General features: G+C 42.1%; 1 protein-coding gene across 1 annotated transcript; it reads right to left on the bottom strand.

The window, feature by feature from the left end:
• Positions 1-9,205: 9,205 nt before the first annotated feature.
• On the bottom strand, positions 9,206-11,760 carry LOC143608846 (ricin B-like lectin R40G3). Its single transcript, XM_077083772.1, has 4 exons — positions 11,332-11,760; positions 11,121-11,243; positions 9,540-9,768; positions 9,206-9,409 (listed from the first exon to the last, which is right to left on the bottom strand). Coding segments are annotated over exons 1-4 (777 nt in total). The 5' UTR covers positions 11,755-11,760; the 3' UTR covers positions 9,206-9,407.
• Positions 11,761-21,787: the final 10,027 nt, after the last annotated feature.

The raw sequence follows: 21,787 nt of genomic DNA, 5'->3' as shown, positions 1-21,787 counted from the left end.
CACGTGGATTCCATGTTAGTAGCCAATCAAATCAACGGGACGTACACGGCCGTGAACGACACAATGGCCCTGTACCTCGCACAAGCAAAATCCCTTATGCGCGATTTCAACGACTGCAAAGTCATACACGTCAAGCGAAGTGAAAACAAATCTGCGGATGCGTTAAGCAAGCTTGCATCATTAGCCTTCACCCACTTAGGAAAGGATATCCGCATTGAACTCCTCGAGACACCTTCGGTCTCGCACAAGGAAATTTGTGTCATCCAAACCGGCACGGAAACATGGATGACACCAATAATAAAATACATTGCGGCAGGCACACTACCAGAGTCAAAAGCACAGGCAAGAAAACTACGCTGTAAAGCACTGATTTATCAACTCATCGATGACATCCTTTACAGACGTAACTTTCTTGGCCCACTCTTGAGATGCGTGGACAACCAAGATGCTGACTACCTCCTAAGGGAAGTACACGAAGGCATCTGTGGAGTACACGCAGGTCCCCGCGCTGTTGTAGCTAAGCTAAACAACGCGGGATACTTTTGGCCGGGGATGCATACGGATGCGCTGGCATACATCAGAAAATGCAGGTCTTGCCAGCTCTACGCACCCAACACGCACCGCCCGAAGAATGAACTTGTTCCAGTCACCTTTTCATGGCCATTTCAGAAGTGGGCCATCAATGTGACAGGCCCATTTCCTACAGCAGCAGGAAATGTTCAGTTCCTAGTGGTAGCCATCGACTACTTCACCAAGTGGATAGAAGCAAAACTCTTAGCCCAAACAACCGCGAAACATATCAAAAAATTTATTTGGGAATTTATTATTTGTCATTTTGGACTTCCACAGAATTTGGTGAGCGATAACGGCACCAACTTTGCTGACAAGAAGCTACAACAGTGGCTGAAAGAACTTCAAATCACCCACACCTTTACCTCAGTGGCACACCCGCAAGGTAATGGTGAGGTGGAAAGAGCAAATAAGAGCATCGTCAAAGGCATAAAGAAAAGACTCTTGGAACACAGATCCGGCTGGGTGGACGAGCTTCCGCACGTCCTTTGGGCAAACAGAACGCTGAAGAAGGCCAGTACGGGAGAAACCCCGTTCAGTCTCACTTATGGCACTGAAGCCATGGTCCCGGTCGAAATTGGTTTACCCTCACCAAGGGTCTTGATTCAGCCAGAAGACAATGATGCGGAAAGACGGTTAGATCTTATGCTAACCGAGGAACGCAGAGACTTAGCCGCAGTGCGTGAAGAGAACTACAAGCGACAAATGCAAAAGTACTATAACACGCGGGTAAAACTCTGCAACTTCAAGGAAGGAGACTACATACTGCGTAACAACGAGGCTTCGAACCAAGAACGCCCAGGAAAGCTGGCCCCGGTCTGGGAAGGGCCATACATTATCAAAGAAGTCCTGGGAAAGGGCGCATACCGGCTCGAAAGGCTCGATGGCACTCCCATCCCAAGAACATGGAATGGAGCTCAATTACGCAAATGTTATATGTAGATCAATTCCAAACTTGTAAAGAAAAGGCCTAGAGCCACTTCTAATGGAAATGATTCTCCTTTCACAATGTGTTGATAGCCTTACCTTTATACTTATGAACTTCCCACACTAATGTGCCGGTATTCACCGCATAAATGGGGGAAGAAGTAAGTCGTTACGTGTGGAAGGCGGCAAAACCCGCATAAACACAACGCTAAAAATCTCAAGTTTTAAGGAAAACCTACACGCAGGTCAGATGTAAGTAAAGTTTAGCCATCCTTGTAAGTGCAAGTGACGGTCTTACCCGCACAATCACGAACAAGGAAGCAAAACTTCAACCTATCATCTACCACGTTCAAAGGTTAACTTATTCTGAACATTTAGAAAATTTCAAAGGAAAAGATGAGGAAAACTTCCACGCAGGTCAGATATAAGTAAAGTTAAGCCATCCTACTAAATGTAAGTGACGGTCATACCCGCACAATCATAAAAGAGGAAGCGAAACAAACTTATAATTTACCACGTTAAAAAGTTAACTTATCTAAGTACTAAAGAAGTTGCTAAGTTAGATCAAAACAGGCGTAAAATAAACAAGGCAAAGAACTAACACAATCTTTATTCCATCAAATTCAAATATTACAAAGATAGCTATACAAAAGCAAAAATCTACGCTAATGGTGGAAAGGGATCTTCAGAATTAAGCTTCAGGACCACTTCCACTTGGACCCGCTCCATCAGTAGAGCGTGGTGGTTCAAGGAAAGCTTTAAGGATAGCTAGCCCATCATCAGCAGCAGCGACTTCGTTCACCTTCTCCACCACCGGATGCGGGAAGGCGGCATACTGATTCACTGCTTGGTCGTAAACAGCTTCAGTATCAACATTATACAAAGGGAAGTTGGAAGGCGGGATGCCTTTCTCAACGAACCCTAGACCAAGCAGGAAGCCGACCTTTTCCCCATCCTCATGAGAAGCGTTGAGGGCTGCGCTCATAGCATCGTCATAAGACGTCTCTGAGAAGACCCGATGCACAACCTACAAAGAAAAAATACAAGTATCAGAACCTTTTCTATTTACAAAGAAAAGCGTAAAAACATGAAAAGCTTACCTGAGACAACGCTTCTCGAAGAAGCCATTCCTTGGCAACCAGGGCTTCTTGGAGGGCGGCTTGAGCTTGGGTACAGGCGCGTTCAGCTTCATTTTTATTCAGGTTGGCAAGCAACACTTCCTTTGCAGCAGCCTCTTCGACGCCCTTTAGCTTCCGCTCAGTGTGGTCAAGCACGCCCCTCTGGTCCAGGATCTCTTGGAGCTTCTTCGCGTCCTCCATCGCCAAGGCATCATGAGCCTGTTGGAGCGCCTCTAATTTAGCTTTAAGTTCCTCATTCTCGAGGCGTAGAGGCTCAGCAACAGCTTCAGCCTTGGTGGCCCTCTCAGTTGCGTTCCTAGCAGTTTCCTTAGCCAGCCAAAGCTGTTCGTTAACAGCTTGGGCAGCCTTGGAACGGGCCTCGAGACGGGCCTGAACCTCAACTTCAAGGGCCTTGAACGCCTTCTCCTTCTCTGCAGCCGCGGCGGAGAGCCTCCTATTCTCCTCCCGGACAGCCCGCGCCTGAGCCACTTCTTGAATGCGAGCTGCTTTTAACTTGTCGTTTTCACGACAAAGCAGCTCGACGCGCGGCTGCATCCGGGCTAGGAGAACCCGAAGCTCATTGGTTAGCCTACCCTCCTGGTAGCTAGCCATGGCTTCCCCCAACGCACCACTGGGAGCTGCGTGACGAGCCCAATCCACGCACTCCACAGGGGTGCGAAGGGTTGTTCCTCGGCGGATGTTCCATCGTGGAACATACACTTCATTGAATCCGACACTGCAAAAAACAAAAAGCAGTTAGGAAAAGATGATATAAAAAAAATAAAATAAAAAAATAATAATAATAATAATAGGCCAAGAGAACCCTACGCACCTGTAGGGTCAATAACAGGCCGATAGCCGCCAAACCCGTCACCTGAACCCAATGGAAATCCGTCCAAGAGGTCAGGTAGACGGGAAGGAGGCAGAGGTCGGCGAGAATCCCCATGCATACCTGAAGGATCGGCCGTCGATGCCGATGACGGAGGAGGCATGGTGAAGTCCGCCACGGTCGCCGTTGCAGAGTCCGCAGCAAAAGTAACCGCCGGCTCAGTGAAAGATGCTGTAAAAATGGCACTCACAGCCGGCGGTGACGTCATCACAGCTGGAACAGTTGGCTCAATGGAATGAGCAACTGAACCAGCGGAAGCAGGCGCAGCCGCCTGGGTCGTCGCCTCAGGAAGGCTGACCAGACCTACCGTCATTGGCGGGGGAGTAGTCTTCCCTGCTCCACCCTGGAATGCGTCAACATCCACGCCTGCACAAAGAAAAGTATTAAAGATGGAAAACTGAAGTTAAAAATAAAGTTTGTACTCACGGGTTTTCTTGAGCCTGAAAGTACGGACAGGCGGAGATGAACCCGATGGAGCCGGCCTCTTTGCGCCGCTCACCGTCGTCATCCGGGGCTCTCCGGAGGTGACAGTCGTCACAGCCTCCGGAGCGGTGGTCTTCTCACCACCGGGGTTCTCCGCCACCTCTTCGCTCTCGGCCTCTGAGTCAGACCGAGGCACTGGATCGGCAGTGGAAGCCACCTTCTCCTTCCCCTTCCCGCCGGCAGCTTTCTTCTTCCGCACCAACGGAGGACCATCTGCGGATTCCTCATCAGAACATACGATTAGAGGAATTCCAGCAGAGGTTTCAACATTGAGGGGTCGAGGGTTGAATAGCGCCTTACCTGGCCGCCTAGCGCTCAGGATCTCGTGGCCGAGCGGGTAGACCTCCACAAACCGATCCCTCGTTTGCTCCAGGATGGGCAACTCGTTCTCATCAAGAGCACGAGTACCCATCCGAGCGGGACCATCACTCTCCCGCGGCTGCAGGAGAGACTGCAAGTCGTTCCCCTCTGAAATAAACAGGAAAAAAGTTAGAAGAGATTCTAAATCAACAAAAAGAAACAAAGCATACCGTAAGGAACAGAGTTCGAACCGTATTCGAGGACGATGGGGATCTTTCGCGCATCCGCATCCTTCCACACCCGGCTCATCCCGAGCATTACCATCCCGGACTCCGCAAACCGGTAAACCGGAGATTGGACTCGGGATATCTTCGAAAACCATTCCGCCTCCTCGTAGTTGGAGGCGTGAAGGCTGGGAAGTGCTTGCCCATTTTTGAACTTCATGGCAAGGGGGATGGCGCGAGCGGAGATGTAGAAGAACTCCCGCTTCCACGAGCGAAGACTGCGCTCGGTTGCGCAAATCTTCAAACCCTTAATCCGGGTTATCAACGTATACCACCCCTGGATGCACCTCCAGGAGTAGAAGGTCATCAGGCGGTCAACATAGGGCTCAATGCCCAGTATCCGGCACACCCACTCGAAGTGGCGAATCTTGGCAATCGCCATCGGATGCACCTCGGTCAGGTGCACACCGTGCCTCTCAAGGACACGGTAAACAAACTTTGTCAATGGGAACCTAAGATTCCCATACACAAAGAATGCAGCATATACCCCGATCTTGCCTCTGGGGGCATCGTACACCGTCTGATGGGGTTCAGGAAACTCAGGCTCGAGAGACTCGAGCATGAACTTCCTGACGACGTACCGATACAGATCGACGGGCAGAGCACACTGGCACTCGCCAGCAGTACTCTTGTCATCGGCTGTAGATTCGAGATCATGAGAAGACATCTTACAAGATGAAAGAAGAAAACGATTTCAAGAGAATGCTTGCCTGAAAAGGTGAGTATTCGCCGGAAATCGTTTAGAAGATGAAGAGAAAAGTGAAAGTGTGAATTACAAAGAACCCTCTCCCCCTTTATATACTAATCGCAATTAATGCGATGAATTTAATGCGGAGGAGAGAGAAATCGAAGGTGCAATGAAACTATGACACGTGGCAAAAAGCAAGCTGGCAACAGCTGTTGAAAGGACGCATACCATTAATTTCGCGGCCACGCGCCCGAAAAATCGGGCCCACGCGCCTGAAAAAGCGTCTGGAATGACCAGGTACTGTCACGTCACCATAACTTCCTGCACGTCCTGACACAGTCAGAAGAAACCGTCGCACGACGTTTCAGAGGTTTGGACTGTTATCCTTTTACCAACTCTTCGAATTTCAAAAAAATTCAAAAAGATTCAAAAGTAAGCGGGAAAATACCCCTAACCTTGGCAACCAAGTAACTATAAGACGGGTGCGGGTACAGTGTTAAGGCAAAACCCTTCACATACCTAGCACCCGCAGGGAATTGAAGCCAAGAATACCTCGGCAACCAACTATAAGACGGGTGCGGGTACAGTGTTAAGGCAAAACCCTTCACATACCTAGCACCCGCAGGGAATTAACGCCAGGAATACCTTGGAAGTAAAGTAACCGTAAGACGAGCGCGGGTACAGTGTTAAGGCAAAACCCTTCACATACCTAGCGCTCCGCATGGAATTGAAACCAAGAAGGATCTTCTGAGCAATGCTTGCGGAAACGGAAATAACATCCCCGCATAGCGGGAACGTCGAGAATTACATTGTTTGAAGCTCCAGGATGGAATTGGTGGTTTTAACGTAATTGATCACTATGTTAAAAACTACCAAAACCTCATGGAGAATCCACACAAGTGGGACTCAACGCTCCTGACTTGCGAGGAGGTTACAGAGCTACCCGCATCATACCCAAAGATCAAGCAGGAAAGTCGGGAATTTCTGCGTGACATCAGGAAAACCGCGGGAAGAATCACCACGGAAAACCTAAAAACTAAACCCCTTTTCAAAACCCCTTGCTAAGTCCAAAAGTTCACCTCACTTATTAATAATTCATGAGAAGAACATTGGACTGGGGGGACTTGAAGAGGTAGGTCCCAGCAGAGCCCAGTTGGACCCGCAAGACTCACCTTGAACAGGGACGTCTGCGCAACAACCAACTGCTCCAGCGGGACCCACCACGCTCAGAGAACCTTACGCGCAGAACGCCAGCTGTACCCGCAGGGAAAGCCTCCCAATGGTGAAGTACCCCGCCTGTTCCCGCAGTTGCGGATACAAGCCATCAGGGAAGGCTACCCGCACTAACAGCAAGGCTACACGCACAAGGCACTAGCTACTTCAGTAGTCACATGAAGGAATGAGCAAGGCAGGAATACTCCCGCCTAAATGAGCCAGTCCGTATGCTTCTGGAAGATCTTTTGTACTATACCTAATAAGGTATGGGCAGAACAGACAATTTGACCAGAACAGCCCATGAACCTATCACAGGGTGACAGCTCACCGACAAAAATACGAGGAGGAGCACCCTCTAGTACTGTTTGTCACTATTAGCCGCTGCCTAATCACCAACCCTTACGATGGGACGTGCGCAGCCTACAGTTGGTGGAACAGTGCGTAGCCGGCAGTCAAGGAACAGTGTACAGCCGACCTTGTTACTGTTGGCCGTAGCCTATCCACCAACCAGCATGGCCTGTGCGTAGTCCACTGTTGGTGGAACATGAATACTATTCAGCCGGCTGTACCTTCTAGGAAACCTACCTTCGGCTATAAATACTCCAACACCTTGGAATGGTAAGGACATCATCAGATATCTCTCTTATCTAGCAATCTCTTAATATACACTTATATTCAGAGCAATCTAGTCTGATTCTCACGCCGGAGGGTGGTCACAAGGAGGAACCCCCCCTTCTCAGTGACGAGCTTACGGTGTCTGTTTTGCAGGTCCCCTGAAGAACAACCTTCTCAGCAAGACCTCAACCTCGTGGGAAACATTACTTAACCCCCAGATTATCTATAATCTGCCCAGGGTTCACTTAGTGTTTCTTCAGTAATGATAGGTGATAATATTTTGCTTTTGTAATATTTTGATGGTGATATGTGGGGGTCTTTTGGCAATTATTGAACATTCTAGTGGAATGTTTACGATTCCATCACACATGGGAAAAAGTTTAGAAAATTTTCCCATTCTAATATCATCCAACTACCAATCAAATAGGATTTTAGAATGATTAATTCTAATTTCAATTTCTAATTTTGTTAATCAAACGTATGTATGGTGTTTCGGATTTAGCAAATGTCTAGTTTTTTCATTTGTCTTAGGAGTCAGATTTTTTGTTCATATATAGTGCATATGTACATTTCTTTCGTGCATATTTGACTGGTAATTTTACAAATTATATGTATTCCAATTGTCTTTATTGGTCTTGGATATTGTTTGTTTTAGTGTGTAGTGCACAATAGCGGCCTTATTTTTGTTGTTTGCGTGATTTATCTCTTTTTGCACGTAAACGACTCTCTGCATAAGTATGCAACCCCCTAATAACATTTCACAAGCATATATACGTATTTAAGTATTTAACTCACGGTCCATAACTTTACAATTTACTAAAATTAAAAAGGTATAACAACACATTGCTTCACCCTATTCATGAATCATGAATCATGACTTTTATGTTTACTAGCGACATGACTAAACATGTGACCAAGCTCGAGCTTCATCGCCTTGAAGACAAAAGGTTTAGGTAACTTTAATAAAACAGAAAACTTGATTGAACAATATTCAAATTTTTTATTGTTCCTTAAATTGTATCCATTAACTACACACGTCTAAAACTACAAAGGGCAATCGGCTTTACAAAGAGACATCAATTGCACATCTTCGAAATCGAGTCTGTTTTGTCTAGCATTCCTTATTTTAGAAAACTAGTAGTATTTCTTCGTTTCACCTTTTAGAGATACAAACATATTGAATAAACAGTATGTAGTCAAAGACTGTTGAGGCATCATACCAAGCAATGTGTTCTACTACTGTGAAATTATGTGAACATTGTAAGAATTGAAATAAACATGGCTTACCTGAATCTAAAATGTGATAATAAACCAGATTTGTCTGTAGCAACTAATCATCTTTTTCACACACGTTCGCAGGTATTTAATAAGTTACATGTTAGTCATGATGAGGTAAAGAATTTAATTTAGTAGAGATGTTTACTTGTAACAGAATGTTACAAACAAGCAATATTTAAGCAAACATTTTGTTGTGTGAGTTAATTTGGTTAGCTTTAAGTTTCAGATCTGAGTTGTCTTTAGTAGAAGCTTGAGGGGCTGCAGTTGCTAACATTTGAATATTTGAGAGCTAGCGTTGCGATTTCTGAAACTTAAGGGGCTAGCTTGGAACTTTGGAGTATAAAAGGCCGACAGAAAGTAGGGATGAGCAAAACAGGTACTTGTACCGATTCGATACTGACATCGAACCAGTACCACATTTTGAGTTTTCAGTAACGGTATTCCCGAATTTTGCCTTCAATACATGTAACTGAACCAAAAATTTTAGGAAATCGGTATGGGCATTTTCGGTACCGGTACCCATTCTCTAGCAGAAAGTTATGGTCTTCAGTTGTTATCTCACGTTGATGTATCATCTAGTTTAATTTTTATAAGTTTTGTGTTCACTCTGTAGATTTGTTACATCTTGGTTCAGATGATGTTTAGTTTCAATTAAAGTAAATAAGAATCTATAATTTTGGCACATTGGTCATGTCCAAGTTACATTGTTTTAAATGTATTACTCTTGATATCTTCAACACGAATATGTTCACGTCATGTTCGGGTTCATCACTTTCAATCCAACAACCTGACAACCTCATTTTCACACGTATTTAACTTTCATTCGATCAACAATAACTTAGATACATCAATATATCATGTATAAGAAGCAATGCTATAAGAAATGCATTTTAGTGATCAATAAATACACTAACCAATAACCACATAACTATACCCGTAGTTTCTCAACAGTCTTAACTTATTCAAACACATGATCGTTCACAAACACCAACACGATGAGGAGGTTATACACGACATTAAAATCCCACAATACATGTATATCCTGCACATATCATTTGACATGTTGATGAGAACAAAATGAAGAATATTATATAACAGAAGGTCAAAACTTAAATGCAAATTATTATTAAAGAATATGATAATCAAGTAAAGTTTTGAGTTGAGATACTTACAGTAAGGAACCATGTTCCACCTCTGATTACCGTCTTTCTTCCATTCCCACAAAACAATTTTTGTACCGTCACGCACGCCACCATGATTTTTGTCACCATTAAACGCATCAACATTGAGTCGGATATTATTGACCATTCTTACAGCCCGATAACCGTCCCCTAAGTCCTTGCTTTCGGTCCAAAGAACAGATTCATCAAGCTTATCAGGGTTGTATTCTGTCAGCTGAACCTGAGGAAAGAAATTACAACTTCACCAACACAGCACATATAATATACAACCGAAGGATATATGATGATGCAAAGTGCTTAACATGTCAGTTGTCACCACAGCTTAATATAACACTTTTCATTGAAAGTGAAATAAAAGTTTTATCAATTTGTCAAACAGTAGTTGTGTTGACCCTTTAGGTGGTGCATGGCTGTCGTCAGCTCGTGCCGTAAGGTGTTGGGTTAAGTCCCGCAACGAGCGCAACCCTCGTGTTTAGTTGCCATCGTTGAGTTTGGAACCCTGAACAGACTGCCGGTGATAAGCCGGAGGAAGGTGAGGATGACGTCAAGTCATCATGCCCCTTATGCCCTGGGCGACACACGTGCTACAATGGCCGGGACAAAGGGTCGCGATCCCGCGAGGGTGAGCTAACTCCAAAAACCCGTCCTCAGTTCGGATTGCAGGCTGCAACTCGCCTGCATGAAGCCGGAATCGCTAGTAATCGCCGGTGATGCCAAATCAAAAATATTGCGGAGTTCAAGGGAAATATCCAAATACATGTCTTATTCTTTTTAATAATCCATACTTGTAGCAATAAAATACTATAGTTCCTACCCCAAGTGATAAATGATGAATTCAAAATATCTATGCTATATCTTCTCTGTATCTATTGTATCTATAAAGGACCAGAAATACCTTGTTTACGTATCATTGGGAAGTGCATTAACATAAATACGGCAGTAAGAAGTGGGTCAAAATATCAAATTACTAATATTTTATTATAATCAAGCATCAAAGTTCAAACCCCCTAAACTGAAAATCAAATGAGTTTATAAAAGAATCGATAACATAGTCGGTTTTTCGGTCGAAACGGAATTGGGTTTTCGATTTTGGTTTCAGCTATCTGAATTCGGTTTGAACCCAAATAAACCGAATATCGTTATTTAAGTTTATCATTTAGCCAACTACATCTTTTGCCCAATCCAATCCAATATCACCATGACGGTAAATTCTTTTTATTTTTTAAATTGTATGGTTTATTCAGTCGAAACCAATAACTAAACCGAATAAACTGTAAACCAAAAAGATGATTATGAACACCCTAATCATACTAGATTAGCAATACCAGAGAAACATAATGCTTTTTTCAGGCGTGTGAAGTTCCAACGGGCCAACACGACACGAACCTAATACGGAATTCACAGGTTTAGATTTAGACGGAGCCTAAACGGGTCAGTTTAGGTTCGAACACGTTCGGCTAAGCGGGCTGGCTGTGTTCGGGTGTCAATTTGCATGAATATTTAATCATAGGAGTTTTATACACATGAAACAGGTTCAAAAGTATAAGAATAAGGATTGATATAATGACATACAGGATAGGTTGCACCGATGGAGTGTTTGATGGCTTGACCAGTAGCTTTATTAACCAAAGCAAACGACGGATAACCCTGTTCATCCTTCACTCGTGTGCTAAACTTCTCATCTTTAATCCAATGCTGCTTGTTTCATATTATAATTTCAACAAATTAATTAATTAAAACCAAATCATATAATCTTAATGATAATAATAATAATATTATTTACCTGATGAGGATCAGACGGATTAGACGGTGCCAAAATCACTTTCCCGTCACGAATCGTCAGAGCATAATCGGGTTTCGCCTTGCAGTAAACCCTAACTGTTGGTTTATTATCCGTGTATTTTTCTTGTTTTTTGTGGTGATCAGTATGGTGGTGGTTGATGATCGAAGGGATATGCGGGGTATGGTGGTGGTGGGTTGGTTGCGGTGGTGGTGGGTGGTGGTAATCTGCCGTGTACGGAGGTGGTGGTGGTGGAGGGTAGACCTCAACGAGTGGTGGAGGTGGGTACGGTGGCTGATGGTGGTGGATGATGACAGGAAGTGGTGGTGGGTACAGTGGTTCTCCGTGCGGTGGTGGTGGGTAGGGTGGTTCGTCGTGACGGTGGTGGTGGTGGTGGTGGTGGTGGTTGTGGTTGTGTGGGTCCATTTTGAAAGTGTGTTGTTAACACGCAAACTGTGGTGGTTACTGGTTAGTTTACATAGGGGTTGAGAGGATCTTGACCTGTACGTTGTGTTGAAAAAGTTGTACGCTGCTTTGGACTGTACTAGCTGTTACAGTTTGACGATTTGTTCTCAACTCTCCGTGTCCCATTTGTGTGATTACAGTTTTATCCTTATTATTATTATTATTCCTTAACGAATGGTATAAGGTTAAAACGGTCAATTTGACGTTGTTAAGATTGTTAAGCGAAGTATTGTTTTTCAAGTCTTGTCTGATAAGTAAATGCGTTGTATTGTATTGGTTTGTTTCATAAAATTTGGGTTTGTCTTGGTAAGATGTTAGGTTGTATGAGTTGATGTCACAAATTAAAGTGAACTTGTCTACTCCTTTATGATAAATATGCCGTGTCAATTCGAGATACCATATATAAGCTGTGTTAATGTATAATAATTGTTTAACGTATATTAGGTGCGCGGATACATTCAAGGTTAAAAAAACAAAAACGTTCAAGTTAAATTCCAAACCATTAAAACTTACAAGGTTGAAACATGATATTTTCAAGGTTAAAACCTAAAACGTTCAAGCTTCAAACCTAATACTTTCAAGATTAAAAACACGTTATGCTCTATCAAAAGTTAATTCGATTGAATATCCAGATATGTTTGTCTAGATAAACTGATGATTAATTGGATTAATTTCAATGTTAATCAATCAATTGACTTCAGTAATTTCAGTTTCAGCTGATTAATTAATCAACTGACTGAAATACACAAACCTAAGAACAATGATCAGAAAGTGATCGATGGCCGTGACGGAAAAGGATGATGCTCACGACGGTAGACGATGGTCGAGACAATAGACATTAACAGGACGACGACAGAGCGCATAATTGTGATTTTAGGGTTGGCGTGTTTTTGAAATCAAAGGCTTAAGAGCGTCACATATACAATTTATGATAAATTATTATTGTGTTGGATCATTTTCCACTATATGTATATTATTAGTGTGTGTGTAAGAAGTAATATATATATATATATATATATATATATATAAATAAAGTAAACCAATTATACGAATAAAATGCATTATTACAAAATGTCAACAATCACCACTGAAGCGGCATCACACGACATTTGTTCGGTCCTAATAGATGCCACCACCAAACCTTTGATATTTCTCAATCGATAACCTATGGCCAACACCAATTAAATGGAAACTTTGTGATCAATGGAAACTTGGTGATCACGTTATTATATTTTTAATTGACGATGATGATATCTTAAAAAACAAAAAAAAAAAAGATTTCTTTTTTATTGTTTAACTCATTTAAATTAAATAAATAACATAGTAATTAGAAATAATAAAGTAGACATTTGATTAAATCTTTCATTTAACCCATCAAAATTAGGGGTGGGGGCGAGCCAAGTTTGACTAGTCTTTAGCTAGGCTTGTTTTGACTTAGAAGGTTTTGACATCAACTTGTTTCGATCTACAGCTCAAGCTTGACTTGTTACTTGTTGTTTTAACTCGGGCATAGGATTAACTCGTTTATCATATATTTGTGCACAGGTGCTTTTAGATTCATACATCACAATCATTTTCTGTCTGGACTAAAATAAAAGAACAAACATGTACAAGTGTTAGTTTACCTGTAATCAATCAACATCTACAGGGGGCTCCTAGGGCAAATAAGCAAAAGAAATATTCGGCAATTTGACTGAGATAATGCATATTGAAACCTTTGTAGGGTGTGATCTTAATGTTTACATGTGAATGTGTTAATTACGTGTGAACCAAGAAGTTGAGAGCTGAAACAGGTCACATGAGAAAGTTGTTGTTTGAGATTAACACAACAGAAAAGGAAGATCGGCTGGAGATGTAGAGACAATTAAGGAGATTTTTTATTATATGTTCCCTGATATATAGGAGTAGAATTAACTTAGAGAACAACTTATTGTTCTAGTATAAATAGAGGGTTAACTGCTGTGTTGGTTCATGGGGTTTGGTCAGATTATCTGTTTTGATTAGGTTTTGGATATTTTGCCAAAAAGAGTATGTGGTTTTCAAAAACTTGTCATTTTATTCTAGTTTACTAACACTGTCCAGTTCTGCTGTTAAAGTTTATATAATTTGACCAAAATACCACTGTTAAATAAAGTATACATTGTTTTTTTTTACTTAACAAGGGTATTTGGTCAATTTATATCGAGGTTAATGACATAAACAGATAGTGATAATGATATACTTGTGTTTTCTCGGTGTGCGTGTCACTTTCTTGTTAGTTCTTTTTTGCGTTCTTAAGATGCGGGCACTAGTGAATTATCTACAAAGTCAGGTTATTGTTTTTGCAACTGTATATTACTTGAATTGCAAAACGAAATACTGAGAAGAAACTGTTAGCCCGGTAGGATTTGATTCTGATTGAAAAATGATTTTTATTGTTTTTAGCGTAATTAACTGCATGTTCTCTCCATATGATTTTAGACATCTCATATTCCTAGAAACATGTAGAGATATACTTATGGGAAATGATTTGTACACCGATAAAATTCTATCTGCACCACCACTTACAAAAACCGCACAGTGCACGAGTATTGCATAACATGAATGGTGGTGTCTACAGTAGCTTTAGCGGTGTATAAATGTATCCCATAACATATATATGGGCTGATTGCAAAAGGGCACATATATTGCTATTGTCATACTTGCCTCACTTGACAGTAGAGGTGAGCAAATAACCGAATTAACCGTCTTAACTGAACTGATGGTTTGGTTAAGCCATAACCGAATTAACCGAAACGAACCTAACCGAAGATCATAAATTTTAAATACCACTCATAGAATTCCTGATTTGTTTATTTGCACAGTCTTGTTCATCCTAAACTAACATAATGCATTAAGAGAAGTTGATATTCAATCATAAATCAGATGCAAATATCATCAAAGTTAATTTTAAGTATTGGAGAACATCAATATTATCTTGTTATCTAGAATAGGCTGAAAAAATAAGTAATTAACTTGCAGTACTTCAATTCGAAGAAAATATCATGTGTGAGACCAATCATTTGTGCAAAGAAATGAGAAAGTGAGTGACACAATAAGAAACAAAATCAGTTTAATTGTTTTGAGGAAAGAAAATACAAACCAATACAGGGTATTTTTATTATTAGGCCTGGTTTACGGCTAACTGACCCATATTTGGTATTGTTTGTATTTTTTTCAACTGTCTGAGCCGGTTCTTACTGAAAACATAAATTTGATGGCTAATGGAACGATATATATGACTTTAGTCAGGCTTAAGAGGTAGTTTATAGGTTCAGCTACGGGACACTTTTGACCCATTTACTTATGAATGGGCTCAATAGTGTTAATTACTTAAAAAGCTAAAACGAACATGTCAAATTGGTTGAAAGTTGCTCATCTTTTAAAACCTTTTACTTGGACAAAATAAAATATTATTTCAAATAATTTTAATAATTATATTTAAGTATTTACACTGTATTTTTGGCACACTTTATCTGGTATACTGAATACTGATTTTGAAAACTCTTTGATGCCGTGGTTATCGGTCAAAATGGGTTTGACCGTTGACTCGAAGCATGTAAGCTTTAAGTACTAGTTAAAATGGTTTGGGTTGGATTGATATAAACACTTGTTTTTCCCATATTAGGATATATTAATTTAAAAAAATGAAATGATGTAACATGTTGTAACTTGTAGGCATCGTAATGCGCTTTAAGAGACTTTTTTATCTACTCATAATCTTTTTCTTCCCATATTACATGATTAGCCCAATATGGGGCTGTAAACGAACCGCTTGTGAGCTACTTGAGATCGGTTCTAATCGGAGCCTGATCTTGAAAATTAGACTGTTTAATAAGCAATCCCTTGCCTTATTGAAAAATTGAAAATTAGTCTGTTTAATATATATTATTTTATATATAAGAATTATAACTAATAAAAATATAATTTTAATTATAACTGTATATATATTAATAAATATTATAAGGGCCGAGCCCTAGCCGAGCTCAATCTTGTAAAACTATCCACGAGCCGAGCTCTAGATCTTGTAAGTTAAACGAGTCGACGACTCGGCTTGTTTACACCCATGGCCCAATACCAGAATTAAACTTTTATGGTATGACAAGCGCCGATTGGTGGAAAATAATATATAAGTTGATAAACAACAGGTACAAGCAGCAGATTCTTTGTTAAAACTAGTATCAGAGCTAAAGCAGACGGCTATATTTTCTGGATTCGCATCATTGAATGACCATGTAGATAAGAGAACCGCTGAGCTAAACCAGCAGGCTGAGAAGACTGATAAGATGCTGGCTAGAATCGGTGAAGATGCTGCTGCCAGTCTCAAGGAAATGGAATCACATTATTATTCTTCTCTTCTCAGGTCAAACCAAAATGCATAACAGTGACCTCCGGCTTCCAGATATCTAGGCCTTCTACGTTTGATGCAAGAAACTTCTTGTAACTTGTAACCGTCTTGATGATGCTTTAGCAGTACTGTAGTTATGATGTAGCATTATTTATTTTGATGTTTGCTTATTATTTGTATGATGCAAGTTGTGTATTATTTAAATGTGCTAAACAATGTTACAATTATTTGTTCGGATATTTCATTTTTATAACACATGATCTTGCACTTTGACCATTTACTATTTTACTCATATAATAACTACAATTTAATCCCTAAAATGTAATTGTTATTAAACTATCAATAACAGAAAAAATAATAAATTTAACACACATATAACTATAACCGGTGTTAAAAAAAATTGAGTGAGCTTTCCTTTGCTTGTGCTTGTATACAAACTGAACCACTCGCCCGTTTACAATTGAGCCGAAATTTGAATATAGACAGTCGCTTATTATATGAATGTGTGTTTTAAATAATAACTCAAAAATAAGAACAGTTTAGTTCTTGTCCATTTAAAGTGTGGCCATTTTTGTGATAATTCATTGATTTAACAGAATAAAAAATTTAACAAACTATGAAATAATGAAACCTTTAAATTAGGACTTCTCTAAAGTCAACAGCTGCATTCATGTTTTTGTGTAGAACCATGAAACTTTCAAATCCCATAATCAGTTCGGTTTTGCAGTTGGCTTTTCTGAATTTTCAGTAGGCCGGTTTCAAAACCTTAATGAATGGTTTGGTTTAGAGCTGTAAACGAATCGAACCAGACGAAGCTTTGTTCATGTTCGTCCGTTCAGCATTAAACTTGTTCATGAACGCTAACCGAACGGAAAATCTTGTCCGTGTTCGTTCATTAAGAAATTGAACTTGTTCACGAAAATAAAAAATCATGGTCGTTAAAAATTAACGAATCGAACCAGCAAGCAAACTGTGTTTTTGAACTTATTGTTCGGTTCAGTTAGCTTTTATCTTTCAACGGTCTGGTTTCGGTTAAAACCGTTACTGACGGTTTGACTCACTGTACGGGCTGGGCAGCCAAAAACCTATTTCCATCATCCAGTTGTCATAGGGAAAAACGGTTCGTTTTGGATACACATTCACCACCGAAACAAATAGTCGGGTTACTATCTCTAACCGAATATATAGATACATCACTCCGTATAAGAAATCGTGTCTAAGAACACCACTCAACGCGCCACGGTTGCTAGCATAGACGAATCAACTTAAACTCAAAATCAATTGAGATAAAAATTAATTAGCACATGAAACACAACAATATATCTTAAACAGAGATTTTTCACATTTGGATTGGATGGTGTTTTTGTTGTTGAATCTACACATTAATAATGTGGCTGCTTTAGTTATCACTTTACTCATTTTATAAAGTATGGCATGTGTCAACTCGAACCCGTAATGACCCATTACTTAGAAACCTTTCCGCAACAGATAGAGCAACCGGGGCAGTCCTGCTAGTAGAGCGAAAAGGCATCCAGATGCCAATCTATTATGTCAGCCGTATCCTAACAGACGTAGAAACCCGGTAATCTACCCTCGAAAAATTAGTCTTAGCACTTATACACGCTTCACGCAGGTTAAGACGATATTTCCAGGGTCACCCAATCACCATTCTCTCCAACTTCAAACTCGCAAACGTTCTAGGCAAACCCGAGTTATCGGGACGCCTAGCCAAATGGGCAATTGAGTTGGGGGAGTACGCGATAAAGTATAAGCCAAGACCAGCCATAAAAGGCCAGGTTTTGGCCGACTTTATTGCGGAAGTACCTGCATCGCGGGAAAAAGAGTGCCAGGAAGAGGCTCAACCCTCTCCAGCACAAGACATCAATGATGTCTGGCGACTCTACACTGATGGAGCAGCCAGTAACGAGGGTTCAGGCGCAGGGCTGAAACTAACCAACCAGCAGGCCAAGAATACACTTACGCTATTCGACTGGACTTTCCAAGTACGAATAACGAAGCCGAGTATGAGGCATTCTTGGCTGGGCTGAGAATTGCGCGTAAGATGGGAGTGAAAAACTTGGAAGCCCACGTGGATTCCATGTTAGTAGCCAATCAAATCAACGGGACATACACGGCCGTGAACGACACAATGGCCCTGTACCTCGCACAAGCAAAATCCCTTATGCGCGATTTCAACGACTGCAAAGTCATACACGTCAAGCGAAGTGAAAACAAATCTGCGGATGCGTTAAGCAAGCTTGCATCATTAGCCTTCACCCACTTAGGAAAGGATATCCGCATTGAACTCCTCGAGACACCTTCGGTCTCGCACAAGGAAATTTGTGTCATCCAAACCGGCACGGAAACATGGATGACACCAATAATAAAATACATTGCGGCAGGCACACTACCAGAGTCAAAAGCACAGGCAAGAAAACTACGCTGTAAAGCACTGATTTATCAACTCATCGATGACATCCTTTACAGACGTAACTTTCTTGGCCCACTCTTGAGATGCGTGGACAACCAAGATGCTGACTACCTCCTAAGGGAAGTACACGAAGGCATCTGTGGAGTACACGCAGGTCCCCGCGCTGTTGTAGCTAAGCTAAACAACGCGGGATACTTTTGGCCGGGGATGCATACGGATGCGCTGGCATACATCAGAAAATGCAGGTCTTGCCAGCTCTACGCACCCAACACGCACCGCCCGAAGAATGAACTTGTTCCAGTCACCTTTTCATGGCCATTTCAGAAGTGGGCCATCAATGTGACAGGCCCATTTCCTACAGCAGCAGGAAATGTTCAGTTCCTAGTGGTAGCCATCGACTACTTCACCAAGTGGATAGAAGCAAAACTCTTAGCCCAAACAACCGCGAAACATATCAAAAAATTTATTTGGGAATTTATTATTTGTCGTTTTGGACTTCCACAGAATTTGGTGAGCGATAACGGCACCAACTTTGCTGACAAGAAGCTACAACAGTGGCTGAAAGAACTTCAAATCACCCACACCTTTACCTCAGTGGCACACCCGCAAGGTAATGGTGAGGTGGAAAGAGCAAATAAGAGCATCGTCAAAGGCATAAAGAAAAGACTCTTGGAACACAGATCCGGCTGGGTGGACGAGCTTCCGCACGTCCTTTGGGCAAACAGAACGCTGAAGAAGGCCAGTACGGGAGAAACCCCGTTCAGTCTCACTTATGGCACTGAAGCCATGGTCCCGGTCGAAATTGGTTTACCCTCACCAAGGGTCTTGATTCAGCCAGAAGACAATGATGCGGAAAGACGGTTAGATCTTATGCTAACCGAGGAACGCAGAGACTTAGCCGCAGTGCGTGAAGAGAACTACAAGCGACAAATGCAAAAGTACTATAACACGCGGGTAAAACTCTGCAACTTCAAGGAAGGAGACTACATACTGCGTAACAACGAGGCTTCGAACCAAGAACGCCCAGGAAAGCTGGCCCCGGTCTGGGAAGGGCCATACATTATCAAAGAAGTCCTGGGAAAGGGCGCATACCGGCTCGAAAGGCTCGATGGCACTCCCATCCCAAGAACATGGAATGGAGCTCAATTACGCAAATGTTATATGTAGATCAATTCCAAACTTGTAAAGAAAAGGCCTAGAGCCACTTCTAATGGAAATGATTCTCCTTTCACAATGTGTTGATAGCCTTACCTTTATACTTATGAACTTCCCACACTAATGTGCCGGTATTCACCGCATAAATGGGGGAAGAAGTAAGTCGTTACGTGTGGAAGGCGGCAAAACCCGCATAAACACAACGCTAAAAATCTCAAGTTTTAAGGAAAACCTACACGCAGGTCAGATGTAAGTAAAGTTTAGCCATCCTTGTAAGTGCAAGTGACGGTCTTACCCGCACAATCACGAACAAGGAAGCAAAACTTCAACCTATCATCTACCACGTTCAAAGGTTAACTTATTCTGAACATTTAGAAAATTTCAAAGGAAAAGATGAGGAAAACTTCCACGCAGGTCAGATATAAGTAAAGTTAAGCCATCCTACTAAATGTAAGTGACGGTCATACCCGCACAATCATAAAAGAGGAAGCGAAACAAACTTATAATTTACCACGTTAAAAAGTTAACTTATCTAAGTACTAAAGAAGTTGCTAAGTTAGATCAAAACAGGCGTAAAATAAACAAGGCAAAGAACTAACACAATCTTTATTCCATCAAATTCAAATATTACAAAGATAGCTATACAAAAGCAAAAATCTACGCTAATGGTGGAAAGGGATCTTCAGAATTAAGCTTCAGGACCACTTCCACTTGGACCCGCTCCATCAGTAGAGCGTGGTGGTTCAAGGAAAGCTTTAAGGATAGCTAGCCCATCATCAGCAGCAGCGACTTCGTTCACCTTCTCCACCACCGGATGCGGGAAGGCGGCATACTGATTCACTGCTTGGTCGTAAACAGCTTCAGTATCAACATTATACAAAGGGAAGTTGGAAGGCGGGATGCCTTTCTCAACGAACCCTAGACCAAGCAGGAAGCCGACCTTTTCCCCATCCTCATGAGAAGCGTTGAGGGCTGCGCTCATAGCATCGTCATAAGACGTCTCTGAGAAGACCCGATGCACAACCTACAAAGAAAAAATACAAGTATCAGAACCTTTTCTATTTACAAAGAAAAGCGTAAAAACATGAAAAGCTTACCTGAGACAACGCTTCTCGAAGAAGCCATTCCTTGGCAACCAGGGCTTCTTGGAGGGCGGCTTGAGCTTGGGTACAGGCGCGTTCAGCTTCATTTTTATTCAGGTTGGCAAGCAACACTTCCTTTGCAGCAGCCTCTTCGACGCCCTTTAGCTTCCGCTCAGTGTGGTCAAGCACGCCCCTCTGGTCCAGGATCTCTTGGAGCTTCTTCGCGTCCTCCATCGCCAAGGCATCATGAGCCTGTTGGAGCGCCTCTAATTTAGCTTTAAGTTCCTCATTCTCGAGGCGTAGAGGCTCAGCAACAGCTTCAGCCTTGGTGGCCCTCTCAGTTGCGTTCCTAGCAGTTTCCTTAGCCAGCCAAAGCTGTTCGTTAACAGCTTGGGCAGCCTTGGAACGGGCCTCGAGACGGGCCTGAACCTCAACTTCAAGGGCCTTGAACGCCTTCTCCTTCTCTGCAGCCGCGGCGGAGAGCCTCCTATTCTCCTCCCGGACAGCCCGCGCCTGAGCCACTTCTTGAATGCGAGCTGCTTTTAACTTGTCGTTTTCACGACAAAGCAGCTCGACGCGCGGCTGCATCCGGGCTAGGAGAACCCGAAGCTCATTGGTTAGCCTACCCTCCTGGTAGCTAGCCATGGCTTCCCCCAACGCACCACTGGGAGCTGCGTGACGAGCCCAATCCACGCACTCCACAGGGGTGCGAAGGGTTGTTCCTCGGCGGATGTTCCATCGTGGAACATACACTTCATTGAATCCGACACTGCAAAAAACAAAAAGCAGTTAGGAAAAGATGATATAAAAAAAATAAAATAAAAAAAAATAATAATAATAATAGGCCAAGAGAACCCTACGCACCTGTAGGGTCAATAACAGGCCGATAGCCGCCAAACCCGTCACCTGAACCCAATGGAAATCCGTCCAAGAGGTCAGGTAGACGGGAAGGAGGCAGAG

This window comes from Bidens hawaiensis, unplaced genomic scaffold (genome assembly GCF_021521415.1).
Source record: "Bidens hawaiensis isolate Kalapana, Puna unplaced genomic scaffold, B.hawaiensis_p1.1 tig00419441_1, whole genome shotgun sequence".
Taxonomy (NCBI): domain Eukaryota; kingdom Viridiplantae; phylum Streptophyta; class Magnoliopsida; order Asterales; family Asteraceae; genus Bidens; species Bidens hawaiensis.
Note: the sequence above shows the minus strand (reverse complement) of the source record. Positions and strands in the feature narration are given on the sequence as shown.

Coding starts and splice junctions, on each gene's coding strand:
- LOC143608846 (XM_077083772.1), bottom strand. CDS start 11,754: ATGGACCCACACAACCACAACCACCACCACCACCACCACCACCACCGT. Junction 11,244..11,331: donor ATCCGTCTGATCCTCATCAG/GTAAATAATATT, acceptor TGAAACAAGCAG/CATTGGATTAAAGATGAGAA. Junction 9,769..11,120: donor CCATCGGTGCAACCTATCCT/GTATGTCATTAT, acceptor TTCTTTCCTCAG/GTTCAGCTGACAGAATACAA.